Source organism: Hippichthys cyanospilos, chromosome 5, assembly GCF_059441005.1.
Source record: "Hippichthys cyanospilos isolate Australia breed blue-spotted pipefish chromosome 5, RoL_Hcya_1.0, whole genome shotgun sequence".
Taxonomy (NCBI): domain Eukaryota; kingdom Metazoa; phylum Chordata; class Actinopteri; order Syngnathiformes; family Syngnathidae; genus Hippichthys; species Hippichthys cyanospilos.
Genome location: NC_142373.1, coordinates 11,525,867 through 11,539,388, shown reverse-complemented (window position 1 = coordinate 11,539,388; position 13,522 = coordinate 11,525,867). Strand labels below are relative to the sequence as shown.

The following is a 13,522-nucleotide window of genomic DNA, read 5'->3' as shown; positions in this document are numbered from 1 at the left end:
CTGTCAAAGGGAGGTGAGCTTTTTCTGTAATAGTGGGAAAAACAAGTTATTTTTGGCACACAACTTGCAGGTGCACAGATGGATTCACAGTCTCCTTCTCGCACGTAAGCCCAAAAGTCAAAAGCAGTCTGTCGTCTTTTGTTTCAGTTTATTGACAGTGACGAAGACAACGATGGCTACGTGGACACGGACGAAGAGTTTTCCAATGGCAGGGTGCATCTACTGAATGGTGCCGGGCCTCCGTACTTCCATGGCTACCTCTACATGAAGAGTTAGTGACTTAAAAAAATAACTGATTTTGTAACTAACGATTATTTTAATAATTGATTTAATCTGTTGTTCATTTTTGGCAATGAATGGATTAATCACATTTTCAAAAGACATGTTTCTGTCAAAATGAATCGATTAATCGAGAGTTAATTGATTATTGAATAATCAACCACAGTTTTAATAAAAATATACGTCTCTAAATGATTTACCGATGATCAAAAATGCTTATCGATGAACTCATTCGCGACCATTGGCGGCTATAGACGTCAAAAATCTATTTCAACTGGCCTGGCAGTGAATGAGTCAATTTGGCAATCGATTAGTTGTCGACGAATTGTTGCACTTCTGATATTCATTTCCATTCTCAGGTGGTCTGATGATCCCCTGGCGTCGCCGATGGTGCGTGCTAAAAGACGATACCTTCATGTGGTTCCGAGCCAAGCAGGACTCGGTCAAATCGGGCTGGCTTTACAAGAAAGGTGGCGGGATGTCCACGTTGTCTCGGCGAAATTGGAAGATGCGCTGGTTCGTCTTACGGGACTCCAAGCTCATGTATTTTGAAAACGACAGCGAGGAGAAGCTCAAAGGGACCATCGACGTGCGCGCCGCCAAGTAAGTCTTGCGTAATCCTATTTTTAACTTGAACGTTGCTATTTGAGGACACTCTTTGAGGGAAATAGACAAAAGCTGATGGCGATGTAACTGTGCCTGTCCTACAGGGAGATAGTGGACAATCATGAGAAGGAAAATGCACTCAACATCGTCACTGAAGACAGGACTTATCACATCTATGCAGAATCTCCAGAAGATGCCAGGTTCTGTCCATTACATCAAAATATCGGCGCCGTTAAACTGCCTCTACTTGTGTGTCGTAAAAGTAAAGAGTCTCAGAAAAATATATACCCAAGTAAAGTACAGACAACAGAATCATCTACCGTATTTTCCGCACTATAAGGCGCACCTAAAAGCCTTAATTTTTTAAAAAAGCTAATGGTGCGTCTTATAATCAGGTGCGCCTTATATATGGATCAATGTTGAAATTGGGATTCGTAGATGGGGAATGAACCGATAAAGTAAGCTTTACCTGTTTCTTTTGTGTGTTTACGGTTGAACAAAGTTGGTCATATTGACATTGAGTTATTATGCTATTGAGATTAGAGTTATTATTTGAGTTATTATTGTAATTGCTTTGAGTATTACTTTATTGTAATTGTCATGCCACTGCCATATACTGTAAATCCAGCTGCAGTCTTCTTTACTTCCTGCTTCAAGTGATGTATGGAAACAAACTCCCCCCCTTGTGGTTGCCAATGGAACATTACGCTATATCATTTTCCAATTAACTGTACTGACTTTCTCCCTCTGGTTTTCTTTCCTGACCTCCCCGTGGTCCCACCCAGCGGTTGGTTCAGCGTGCTGAGTCGGGTCCACAGCGCCAGTCCGGAGGAGCTTACCGAGATGCACCACGAGCAGGCCAACCCAAAGAATGCTGTGGTTAGTGCGCTTCCAAATCTTTACTCTCTCCCCCTTGACTGGACCCCAACTTCTGAACAACAATAAGGAAGCATGGATCAAAGACGATCATTTCATTGGCAGTTTAGTTAGACAATTAACACTTTAATGTTGAATCTTAGAGCCATTCTTAAATTTTCTTGATATACGTTATCATTTGAAAGTTATATTCACCTGTCTTCTGTGTGTCCAGGGCACGCTCGATGTGGGCTTGATTGACTCGGTTTGTGCGTCAGACAACCCTGACAGGTAAGCATAGGCCAGAATATGCAATCTACGTAGTACACGGCACTTTGTCGGCACTGACGGACTGATTTCCTGTCAGTCTGTCGTCGACGGACGCCCGTTTTGCCGACGGAGCGCCGAACGACGGGAATGCTAAAAAAAGGGCCGATTAAAAATGCATTTTTCATCCGTTGTTAGAATCGTATTATGTCAGATGTCTACCACATGTCCCTCAACGCGCCACATGCCTTTTTGATTACTGAAATATGATATAAGATTTTCCTGACCATATGTTCTGTGCCTCCCATTCAATCCCAAAACCATGTTTTTACATTTTTTTAAACTCAAGACATTCAGATGCAGATACATAATTTTTTATTTGATTTTCTTCAAATGTTAAGTTAAAGTTGCATCTAAAAATGACTGTCTTGAAGTCATTACCTAAACCTACCTAAAAGTCTTACCTGAAGTCTTACCTAATAATTAAGTAAACTAGCTATAAGTAAACAATCATTTCATCAGTGCAGCTTTAGTTTAAATTGATAGTGTAAATTGACATGTCGACTTTTTTTTTTTTTTTTTTTTAGACCAAACTCATTTGTGATCATCACCGCCAACCGGGTGATCCACTGCAACACGGACACACCAGAGGAGATGCACCACTGGATCGGTCTGCTCCAGAAATCCAAGGGAGACTCCAGAGGGGATGGACAGGAGTTTATCGTCAGAGGTAAGACACAGTATATATCAAAAATAATAAACGTAAATGATAAATGTTTTGGGGTTTTTTTTCCTATTAGGATGGCTGCAAAAAGAAATGAAGTCGGGGGTAAAAAGCACGTCTCTAAAACTGAAGAAGCGTTGGTTCGTTCTCACCACCAACTCCCTGGACTATTACAAGTCATCTGAGCGTAACGCCTCAAAATTGGGAACGCTGGTCCTCAACAGTTTGTGTTCCGTGGTCCAGCCGGATGAAAAGGTCTTCAAGGATACTGGTTAGTAAATGAAAACTGCATTGCATGTCAAAGTATAAATTGTACCTAAACACAACCTGTTTCGAAGTCATTCACTGCCATTGACGGTTATAGACGTCAGGTACCCATTTTTACTCGTCTGATTGATTGACGGATTTTATTGAACACATAAACACAAGAGTTCAGAACAAAATAGAAAGAAAGAAAAGAACAAATGGAAAAAGGAATTCTCAATGAATATTACAGTTACCATGACAATTACAGAGTGCGGTTTGCATATTCAGAGTCCCTTGTTTTCTATATTTAACTCATATGATGTGAATACAATAGTTGGTTACTCATATCCCAAAACAAAAACAAGACAAGCTCCTCTTATCAGATATCAAATTTAAATGCACATATCATCATATATATTTAGGAAAAAAAAAGAAATGATTCACTTCTTTTCAATTCTGTTTCATAGTTGCTCCATATATAAAAATCTTTGACAGATACACACATTTGCTTTTTAGTTTTGGATATCTTTCTCACTTTCTCATCAATTACAACTCCAAGAAATTTGATTTCTTTTACTGTTTGTATATAAATTGTGATTCTTTAACATTTGTAAATGAAAATGTGCGTCTTCATTCCCACGGCAGGTTACTGGAACATCATCATCCACGGACGCAAACACTCCTACCGCCTGTACACCAAAATGCTGAACGAAGCCATGCGCTGGACAAATGCCATCCAGGGAGCCATCGACTGCAAAGTTCCCATCGAAACACCGACCCAGCAACTCATTAGGGACATCAAGGTTGGCTTTTTTACCTCGGCTGCTATGGTTACACTAATACATGAAGGTAGCACGACATTAACGCGCTTGAAATAACTCTTTGCAGTCATGCAAGTCTGTGGCAGGGACACAGTGTGTAGTAGTGAGGTACTCACTATGCGTCTCGTGTTTGCCTCTGTCCCTTTTACTGAATGTTCTGCGGTGACGCGTGTACTCTTTCGAGTTTGGCGCAACGCCGGCGGTACCGAGACGCTGTTTGTCTGTTTCTTAGGAGAGCAGTTTGAATGTGGAAGCGGTGGAGCAGACGTACTGGAGGAACCCCATCTTGAGATACACTCAGCACCCTTTGCACTCGCCGCTCCTGCCTTTGCCTTACGGGGACGTCAGCATCCACTGTGAGTTGCTCAAACTTTGGGAACGGCTCTTGTGTCCAGAGGCTGCGCCGATTTATGAAGTACAGTGTGGATCTGTTTTATTGCTGAGAGAGCTTCCCCAAAATAACCGCAATGAGTGAAACCCGTGAGCTAAAGGTTGTGTGCTATTTAATTCGTTAAAGTTAACTTGCTAAATACTTTGAATTGCAGTCTTTTAAGCTTTCTCTATCAACATTTCAAGGTTCATAACACAATGATGTGTAAACACGGGCTGACGCTTATTCAGCACTCCACTTATCGAGACAGAAAAATTGCAGCCTTTGTAATTTGACAACTGTCAATTTTGATTTGAGCTTGATTAATTGTTCGGTCTAATTCAATTTTCGTCGATGAATTCAAAGCTCCTTTTGTGTCTCCCAGTGCAAAAGGAGAAAGGTTACACCAGCCTGCAAGACGAAGCCGTCAAGATTTTCAACTCCCTGCAAGAGATGGAGGCGGTTTCCGATCCGGTGCCCATCATCCAGGGCATCTTACAGACATGTCAGGACTTGAGGCCGCTTAGGGACGAGGTCTACTGTCAGCTGATCAAACAGACCAATCACGTCCCGCACCCCAACAGCCCATCCAACCGGGCCCACTGGCATCTCCTTACCTGCATGAGCTGCACCTTCCTGCCCAGCCGCGGCATCCTGCGCTACCTCAAGTTTCACCTCAAACGGTATAGCACACAACTTTCAGACATCCTTAATCCATCTATCTATCCATCCATCCATCCATCCATCCATCCATCCATCTATCTATCTATCTCGAAGGCACTTCAGGGGGACTTAAGATTTTAACCAGGTTTCTACTGATATCAGTAATCTAATTCAGTGCTTTTTAATGTTTTGGCAGGAGCAGTACATTATTTTCAAATTAAGAGCAAATTATTTGAAACTTGAAGTAACCCATTTCTAAAATACAATCGTGACTCCTTTATAATTATTTATGTCCTTATTTTGTTAACTTTCATTCAGCTACAGATCGTTTTTAGTCATTTCATGGACGACCAGACAGAAATGCTTCACTGCAGCGCAGCTCAGTCCTGCCTTCCATTCTTGTCTATCTAACAGCATTGTAATCTACTCCCGCCCTGGATTTGTATCTACTTCTGCCCTCATTGGTCGATGGTTGCGCCGGGAGCCTATCACGTGTCTTGTAGGAGTGCCCGTCTCACTCCTGAAACTCAAACATACTCTTAGATAGGCGAGAAGCGCTGCTACAGCGGAACGTTGTGAATCTCTTACTCTTACCTGCAAGTCTTTTTAGATAACAAATAATTTCCCCAGTTAAAAAAATCTTTATATGTTTTTAAGAGCGTAAGTAAAATTGAGATCATTGATTTGCACACCCATTTATAACTCATGTGGCTGTGTTCAGAATTTATAGAACCCATTCACTCACCATCAAACTAAACCCAAATAAAGTTCAAGCATTCAAGTATCCACATTTTGTGAATGTGTGTAGGATAAAGGAGCTGTTCCCCAGGACTGAGATCGAAATGTTTGCGCATTTCGTCAGCGAGTCTCTGAAAAAGACCAAGACCAGGGAGTTTGTTCCCTCCCAAGACGAAATCATCGCGCTGCTCACCAGACAGGAAATGACCACCACCGTCTACTGTCACGGGGGAGGCTCCTGCAAGATCTCCATCAACTCCCACACCACTGCCGGAGAAGTACGGCTGCATTTTAATGTTGAAATCAGCGAGACTTCCGACGGTTGGTTTGACTGATTGCTCCTTTTTTTGCACAAGGTGGTGGAAAAGCTGATAAGAGGTCTGGCTATGGAGGACAGCAGGAATATGTTTGCTCTTTTCGAGCACAACAATACTCTTGACAGAGCGGTGGAAAGCAGGGTACTCGTGGCCGATGTGCTGGCTAAATTTGAAAGGTGAGCTTAAATAGTTTTAACGCCGAAAAAATAGCTTAAAGTGCAAAAATAAGTCTATAAAACTAACCCCAAATAAATTTAACTTTATTTTTTACTTGGTTCAACTATTTTACCTGATATAAAACCAGCCTTTTTAGGACACCCCCCCCAGGTAAATAAGTACCTGGAATTAAATGCATAAAAAAAACAACACATGAAAATATATCTTTGGAATTGAGGTAATCACCTATTTGTTCATTTTGCCTGACATTATTTTTTCACACTGTCACCAGACTGGCTGGCAGTGAAGAAGCCGAGGACGAAGGCCAGTGGAAGCTCTACTTCAAACTCTACTGCTTCCTGGACGTGGAGAGCATGCCAAAGGAGGGGGTGGAGTTTGCCTTCATGTTTGAGCAGGTACAATACAATACAATTGAATATTTATATTTTATACCAGTGTTTTTTTTTTCCAGTGATGCATCCCCTATGAAATATTTGTGCAGCCAAATAGCCCCTCAACAGGCACAAACGAAAGCACTTAAAACAGTGCTGTAACATTCACGTTTGATTTATTAAACTTTGGAACTTTTTAGGGATGAGTGAGAAAATTTATAAATTGGAAAATATAGGTTAACTTGAACTTTTTTTGTCATTTTTTTTCAGCACATTTTATTTATTAAAAGTATTACCGGTGACCGTTATTACCTACATGCAATTCTAAGGAAGGAATGGAAATCAATCTTTCATATACCACCCATATTTACATAAACATAGCACACAATATTCTTTTGGCCTTGAAAGATGAGTGAAAATGCTGAATATAGTAGCAATGAAAGAGTTAAAACACATTAGATTGCTGATACTTGCAGAAACCCTGCCAAAATGCCACGGACCTCCTAAAGTGCCTTCACGTACACCCAGGGGTTCAGCTACCACAGCCGGCTGACGCAAAGTGGAAAAGTGCACTGTGGTCTGACGAGTCCACGGAGCAAATTGCTTATGCTATTTCCTGTCCCTTCAGGCCCACGAGAGCTTAACCAGAGGACACTTCCCGGCCCGCGAGGAGACTTTGCAGCACCTGGCCGCTCTGCGCCTGCAGTTCCTCCACGGCGACAAAACCCGGGCGGCTTGGAACCTGGAGAGCGTCTACCCCGTGGGCCGCCTGCGCGCTCGCATATTGCAGTACACCAAGATGAGCGCGGCCTCGGGCTCCGGTCAGACGCTGGAGCGGCGCCGGACCAGCTTCCTGGACGGGACCCTGCGGCGAGGCTTGAAGACGGGCTCCCTGAAGAAGCAACGCATGGAGGAGGAGCAGATGCTGGAGATGTGGATCAAGGAGGAGACGTCGGCCACCAGGGCCAGCATCGTGGAGAAGTGGTGCCGCCTCCACGGTTTGCTCCAGCATCAGGCCATGCTCAAGTACATGACCATCATCAAGGAGTGGACCGGATATGGATCCACTCTGTTCGATGTGGAGGTAATTACACTTTTGGATAAGTCTGATGTTTGGCAGAGTCAAAGTATTGTTTTGCCTTATTCAAATGCAAATCATTTGTCACATCTAAAGTGTCGAATGCGATGTTTGTGTGTGTGCGGACAGTGCAAAGAGGGAGGCTTCCCGCACGATCTTTGGTTGAGCGTGAGCGCTGAAAACGTGTCGGTGTACAAGCGAGGAGAGCCCAAGCCCCTGGAGACCTTCCCTTACGAGCACATCGTTTTCTTTGGAGCTCCGCAACCCTGCACGTACAAGATCACCGTGGATGAGAGGGAGATGTTCTTTGAGACGCCGCAGGTACTCAACTTGTACAGATTACAAGACGGGTCAAACAATCGGTATCTTTGCTAATCATCGGCCATGTATTGAACAATATAAAAACAGATAGCTGGGTTAATTAGTAATATTTTTCATGTATTCATATTTTTGTTGTTGGCTGTTATTATACATTTTCTTATAGTTTCTAATTTGGTCGTTTTCAGTAGCGATACGTTATTTCGTCTATAAAAAATTGATGGCAGAATTATTTTTCACATGCGGCTAATACTTTTAATAACACATTTTGACACTTGCTGTCGACCGAAAATGACATCGCATGCACTAAACGCTCAGGTGACAACCAATCACAGCTTGGATTGTTGTCACATGACCAACAGGTGAGCTGTGATTGGTCATTACTCGAGCCTTGTGAACAGGTCATTTCAATTTTTCCATGTTTTAAAGGTATTTATTATGCAGGAAAAATAATTTAAAAGTAATTATAGACAAAATATTAACTTGCGTTCCCTTTTAGTGACAGTGTGGATTTGACTTTTTTTTTTCCAGGTTGGTGAGATCACAAAGATCATGAAAGCCTACATCAACATGATCGTGAAGAAACGATGCAGTGTTAAGTCAGTGTCCAGCTACGGCAGCAACTGGATCAGATGATTGATGGGTCCGGAATAAATTACAGTACTTTGCTTCAACGGACTGGAGAAGCAACAAAAGGAACACGTCAGCGCTAAACCGACGATCGTGACCATCCAGCTTTCTCTGCGGGGGAAAAAAAATGCACCATTTGAAGCTTTGAATGTCGCTTGGAATAAGTACACTGGTCCCTTTTCACACAATTTCAATTTGTTTTTATTTAACAACGCCAAGTTTTTCATAATTTAACGTATCTCCACGTTTATTAGATTTACATGACTTTGTTTCTTTAACATAAGAATTTGAATCATTGATTACCAGTGCGTGCCACAAGATGGCAACATTTCCCCCTTCTACCGAATGTTCTCCTCGAACGGAGAGTCCCTCAGGTGCATGCACGTATGTAACTGGGACAACTTGCCTTACTGAGAGCTATTCTGGACTAATCACTTGATTCGTCGTCGAGAAGCCGCGGCCTTTAACTTCGTCCCGGAGTATAAAAGAAGCAAGTGAGGCAAAGCGATGATTGAGATAACCACTGCACTTTTGCCAAGACACTATTATCAGAATTAAAATGGTAGTTTCAAGTGTGTATGTGCGTGTATACTAAAAGTGTTTTTACTGGGTGTTTTTTAGGCCACGTCGAGGGTGGGGTATTTATTTATTTTCAGTATGGATGGACTTGAGAATTTTTGCCAGTATGTTGGAATTGCATTCGGGCGCACACGGCATCGACAGGAAAAATGTACATAAGCTGTTCATGTGCTCAATTGTGTGCCTTGTAGTTAAGCAGTTGCCCGATATTAAACTTTGCTGCCGTCTGTTGCTCTCCATGCGCACCAGTCAGCTCACATCTTACATGCCATTCCTAATAATAGTAATGATAATAATCCATGCATATAGATGACTTTAGTGTACACCTCACATTCTTTGTCGTCGTCCTCTGTTGTAGCGGCGTAGATCTGGTCAGCTGCCGGCGGCCACACCAGACTCTTGATGGATGTTGCCATTGACGATGACTATCATCACCTTTCAGATTTTTTTTTTTCCAGTAGAGACAAACAAATCGGTGGGAAATGTTTTGTATCAAAAAATTTAAAGATGCTTTAATAAATTATTGTATTTCAGAAGTTTTAATGTGTGTTTTATTGTCTCCATTTTGTTTTTGCCAGTCTGGTATCCCAAACTAAATATTGAATTCACCAAAATTACATTCATGGATTTTTAGGAAATGATTATGCTGTATTTGTTGTTCTTGTCTGACATTCATTTGTGGACTACTTGCTAGGCTGTCATTACTGTTGTTTTAATACTTTTAGAATTACATAATACACATAATTATTGAATTACAGTATAGTCACTATTTAATTTAGATTTATTATCGCATTATGTGTAATATAATGATTGCAATATTTATCGTTACTACAGCAAACAATATAGTAAGATTAGTAGAAATCTGTAGTGCTATCCATTCTAATAATAAGATAAATGGCGAGGGTAATAATTCGACTTAAAAATTAATTTAGAATAACTGTACGTACATCTATATTTTACCACAAATATAACAAAATTATAATGCAAAAAATGAACTTTACTAACGCTCACGACGTGACGCTAAATGATGACGTACCTACTCATTGCGAAATCTCGTGGCATTTTGATGACGCACGTCATAAGCAACTGACGTTGCCCCCGCCCTCCGCTTCATCAACGGCAACAGTTGGTAACAGTGAGTTTCTTTATTTTCCCGAGGATTTTGTATTGCTCTCGTCCTCGCAATGTTTGCCTCCTACGGCGTCTTTCTTTTTCTTTTGTTTGGCCTCGTCGCCACCCAAGACCAAATATCGACGACTTCTCCTCCCGTTGGTGAGTTTGACATACTTTCATCGCTTGTGCCTTGTTTCTGGGTCACATGACATCGGTTTTACGCGTTTTCTTTCTGTGTTACTTTAATTCGTTAAAAACCGAAAACGGGGACAATTTGTAAAACCCAAGTGACTACAGCTCGTTTTCTTGATCACGGCTTTGGTTTTTAATTAACCTTTATTTTATTTACTATGCATGGTGTTTGGCAACAGACTTAACAATTTCTCGACCTTGTCCCATTAATCCGCCCATAATTCCTTAAATCATGTGACGCTTTTTGAAAAAGAAAAAACTGGCTGAAAATCTACTTTATTCTTTAGATCCTTTACTTTTTTGTTCCCAAAATTAGTGCCTTTCGTCTTTAATCCTTTGATCTTTACATCAAAGGCAATTTACCTCAAAGGAAAAGCGTTGAAAGAAGACACTTGGGACCTGAAATTTCACCCGTATGAGTTTTACAGTAGTACTATTATTTTTAAACATGTCACTTTTTTGTGAAGTATAGTAAAATCAACATTTCCTGTGAAAAAAATGTATGTAAAAAACACACACAATACTGTAACAAAATAAACAACTATACTATCATGAGAAGATATTATTACATTGTTCTATGGAGTCTTTTTTTTTTTTTTCTTTCAAAACATTATATACCTTTATTTTGTTAACCCCCCTGAGACACCCAGGATATGCATGTGTGCCCTCCGTAGTGGACATTTGCCTTTGGTCTATATCCTTTGATATTGGAACTACCTTACTGTCCGAGAATACTCCATATGATTTTAACTGTGTGTTCTAAACCAGAGAATCTCAAATTGTGTTACAAGTGACACCTTGTATTTCTTTTCAAATTAAGATCAAATGAATTGGAAGATAAATGAACTTTTTATTAAATTTGAGCATCAAGACTTTTTTTCTTGCAAAACATTGTGCCTTAATTTTGTAACCCAATCCAAAAAATGTGATTTTTGCCCGGAAATGCTTATTTTTTTATATTTATTTTTTTTAATACTGTGTCCGTTGCAGTGTCATGCGCCTCCAAGTCCAACAGCAGCTGTGTCCAATGTCTACAAGACGCCTCTGTAAGCGTGTGCTCCACGTGCTGGCCCGCCATGTGGTTGGCGTGTAAAATTGCTAACATGTCAAATACGCGTGCCGTGTTGTGTGTCGCTGCAGTGTTTGTGGTGCGCACCCAGCAAGCAGTGCTTGGACTATCCCGTGAAAACCATCCTGCCTTCCAAGAACGTGTGTCCCCTCAATGACGCAAGATGGGGCGTATGCTGGGGTAAGACGCGCCACAGCAAGGCTTGACATGCCCGTTGGCGTGTGATGAGTCAAAACATTTTGGAAGCAGGTCGGCGTGTAACAGTAAAAAAGGCGTTTTGGTTCGATTTTTTTTTTTTAATTGCTAAAACTCTTGTCGTTTTCTTGGTGTTTATTTTGTTGACAATATTTGTGATTTTTTTTTTTTTTAAGTCAACTTCCAGACGGTTCTGATCACGCTGGGCGCACTTGCCGGTCTTTTGGTGCTGACCTTGCTGGTGTGCTGCCTGTGCTGCTGCTGCCGCCGGCGCCAGCGTCAGCGAATCAGGTGAGTCACGTGACCCAACGGACACAATGGCTCGTTCTTTGTCGAGGCTGACACCATCCGTCTCCAAAGGCCCCGCTGCAAATCCTCTCCTTGTTCTTCAGACTATCAAACCATGAGTGACCTTTTTTTTTTCTTCATTGTCAACAAAATAATGCAATTAGCAGCACTAATTATTTTTTAAAAAAAGGCTCTGCTAAATTTGTTGTAAGAGAAGAGAGATCTGTTAGCTTAATGCTAGCAGACACAGAAAAATTCCTTAGACAGGCGTACGAAAGTAGCATTGATGTCAATCCTTCAAGCAACAAAAGGTTATAACGCAAGTACATACAGTCAATATAATAATATTCAAAAATGGGCCATCTTGTTATCTTGCAGTGATGACGACGAAGATTTGAAGGCGGAGCGACAAACGCGCGCGAGGAACGCCCGTCAGAAAGAAAGGTAAAAGTTCATTTTAAAAAAGACCTTAAGAGTAGGGCCTGTTTGTCACTTTTGTATTTGTCATCACAGGAGGATGGAAATGCAGCTGAGGCACGACAAAATACGACAGAAATATGGTGAGTTTTTGTTATTTTTTTCTGTCTTAAGTACACCGTCTCATTGTGTACACTAAACATTTGGCGCCCTCTCCTGGTTACAATGAAAAGCAAAACGATTTGAGAATTATTGTACAGACCCTAATGGAAAATCTCACATTCATTGAGGAAGTGTGTAATCATTGCGTGTGTGTGTGTGTGTGTGTGTGTGTGTGTGTGTGTGTGTGTGTGTGTGTGCAGGTCTTTCAAAGGATAATCCTTACTCCCGCATGGATGACAAAAAATAAGTGACCATTTTCAAAACCCCACTGCAGAGTAGTCCGTGTCTTATTTCATTCAAGTGAGGCATCGTCAACTTGAGAAAGTGTTTAATACGACAAAGTTGTGTGCTTAACTGTGATATTATTATTTAATATGTATAATCAGCTTTGGAAGTTGATATATATATATATATATATATATATTTATATATATGTAAATAAACTTCCAAACATGAGATATATTCTTACTATTGCAATTTTTATGGTCGTCTTATTCTGTGAGACTATTGCACTATTATCTGATTTAACACACTCCAGCAAAAAAATGGCAATTGTATTTGAAATTACTGTTTTTTTTTTTTTTTTTACATTGCTCATGGGTTACTGGATGTATGTGTGTAGATTTGTAACATGTTAATAGGACGTGTTTGATTTGTGTTGTGCGGCAATTTGCTCTTTTACTGTCAGCTGTTCCATGTCAATGTGTTTTACACCCTATGTTGTTATTGTGTAAAAATAAAAGTACAGATTAAGTTTGAATTTTGCAATTTTTTTAATGCGACATTTCAGATGCAAAACTTAATGTCATTTTTTTTTTGCCAATACAGTGTTCCCTCGCTACATCATAGTTAGGTTATTACAGTTTCACCCAATTGCAAATTTTTATTTAACTTTCTATTACAGGTTTACCTCGCTATTTATCATGCTTTTTGATATCTTGTTATTTTATTTTAAAGCTATTTTCTGCATTAAGTCTGAAGAAAATCGAAAAAAGCAGTAAAAGCAAAATCCTATTTCAAACTTTTTTTGTGAATTTTAATTTGACC

The 13,522-nt window shown here is 40.6% G+C and overlaps 2 protein-coding genes across 2 annotated transcripts in view; both read left to right on the top strand.

The window, feature by feature from the left end:
• Window positions 1-9,575, top strand: part of myo10l3 (myosin X, like 3) — a 51,502-nt gene extending 41,927 nt beyond the window's left edge. The window contains exons 26-41 of the mRNA XM_088415597.1: window positions 148-271; window positions 639-882; window positions 990-1,085; window positions 1,671-1,764; window positions 1,976-2,031; window positions 2,595-2,737; window positions 2,808-3,002; window positions 3,623-3,780; window positions 4,031-4,154; window positions 4,554-4,851; window positions 5,640-5,847; window positions 5,926-6,062; window positions 6,335-6,458; window positions 7,063-7,518; window positions 7,642-7,833; window positions 8,362-9,575. Coding sequence (XP_088271723.1) covers window positions 148-271; window positions 639-882; window positions 990-1,085; window positions 1,671-1,764; window positions 1,976-2,031; window positions 2,595-2,737; window positions 2,808-3,002; window positions 3,623-3,780; window positions 4,031-4,154; window positions 4,554-4,851; window positions 5,640-5,847; window positions 5,926-6,062; window positions 6,335-6,458; window positions 7,063-7,518; window positions 7,642-7,833; window positions 8,362-8,466 — 2,754 coding nt within the window. The 3' untranslated portion in view covers window positions 8,467-9,575. The remainder of the gene's footprint in view (window positions 1-147; window positions 272-638; window positions 883-989; window positions 1,086-1,670; window positions 1,765-1,975; window positions 2,032-2,594; window positions 2,738-2,807; window positions 3,003-3,622; window positions 3,781-4,030; window positions 4,155-4,553; window positions 4,852-5,639; window positions 5,848-5,925; window positions 6,063-6,334; window positions 6,459-7,062; window positions 7,519-7,641; window positions 7,834-8,361) is intronic.
• A 537-nt stretch (window positions 9,576-10,112) lies between these two features.
• Window positions 10,113-13,235, top strand: LOC148423504 (pituitary tumor-transforming gene 1 protein-interacting protein-like). Its single transcript, XM_088415398.1, has 7 exons — window positions 10,113-10,311; window positions 11,335-11,390; window positions 11,485-11,593; window positions 11,785-11,899; window positions 12,275-12,340; window positions 12,410-12,456; window positions 12,676-13,235. The coding sequence occupies exons 1-7, from the start codon at window positions 10,224-10,226 to the stop codon at window positions 12,720-12,722; spliced, it is 528 nt and encodes a 175-aa protein (XP_088271524.1). The 5' UTR covers window positions 10,113-10,223; the 3' UTR covers window positions 12,723-13,235.
• The last annotated feature ends 287 nt before the right edge of the window (window positions 13,236-13,522 follow it).

Bases quoted from the DNA above. Each gene is read 5' to 3' on its own strand.
- LOC148423504 (XM_088415398.1), top strand. From the start codon at position 10,224: ATGTTTGCCTCCTACGGCGTCTTTCTTTTTCTTTTGTTTGGCCTCGTC. The intron at 11,391-11,484 runs GTAAGCGTGTGC...GTGTCGCTGCAG, and splicing joins AATGTCTACAAGACGCCTCT to TGTTTGTGGTGCGCACCCAG. The intron at 12,341-12,409 runs GTAAAAGTTCAT...TTGTCATCACAG, and splicing joins AACGCCCGTCAGAAAGAAAG to GAGGATGGAAATGCAGCTGA.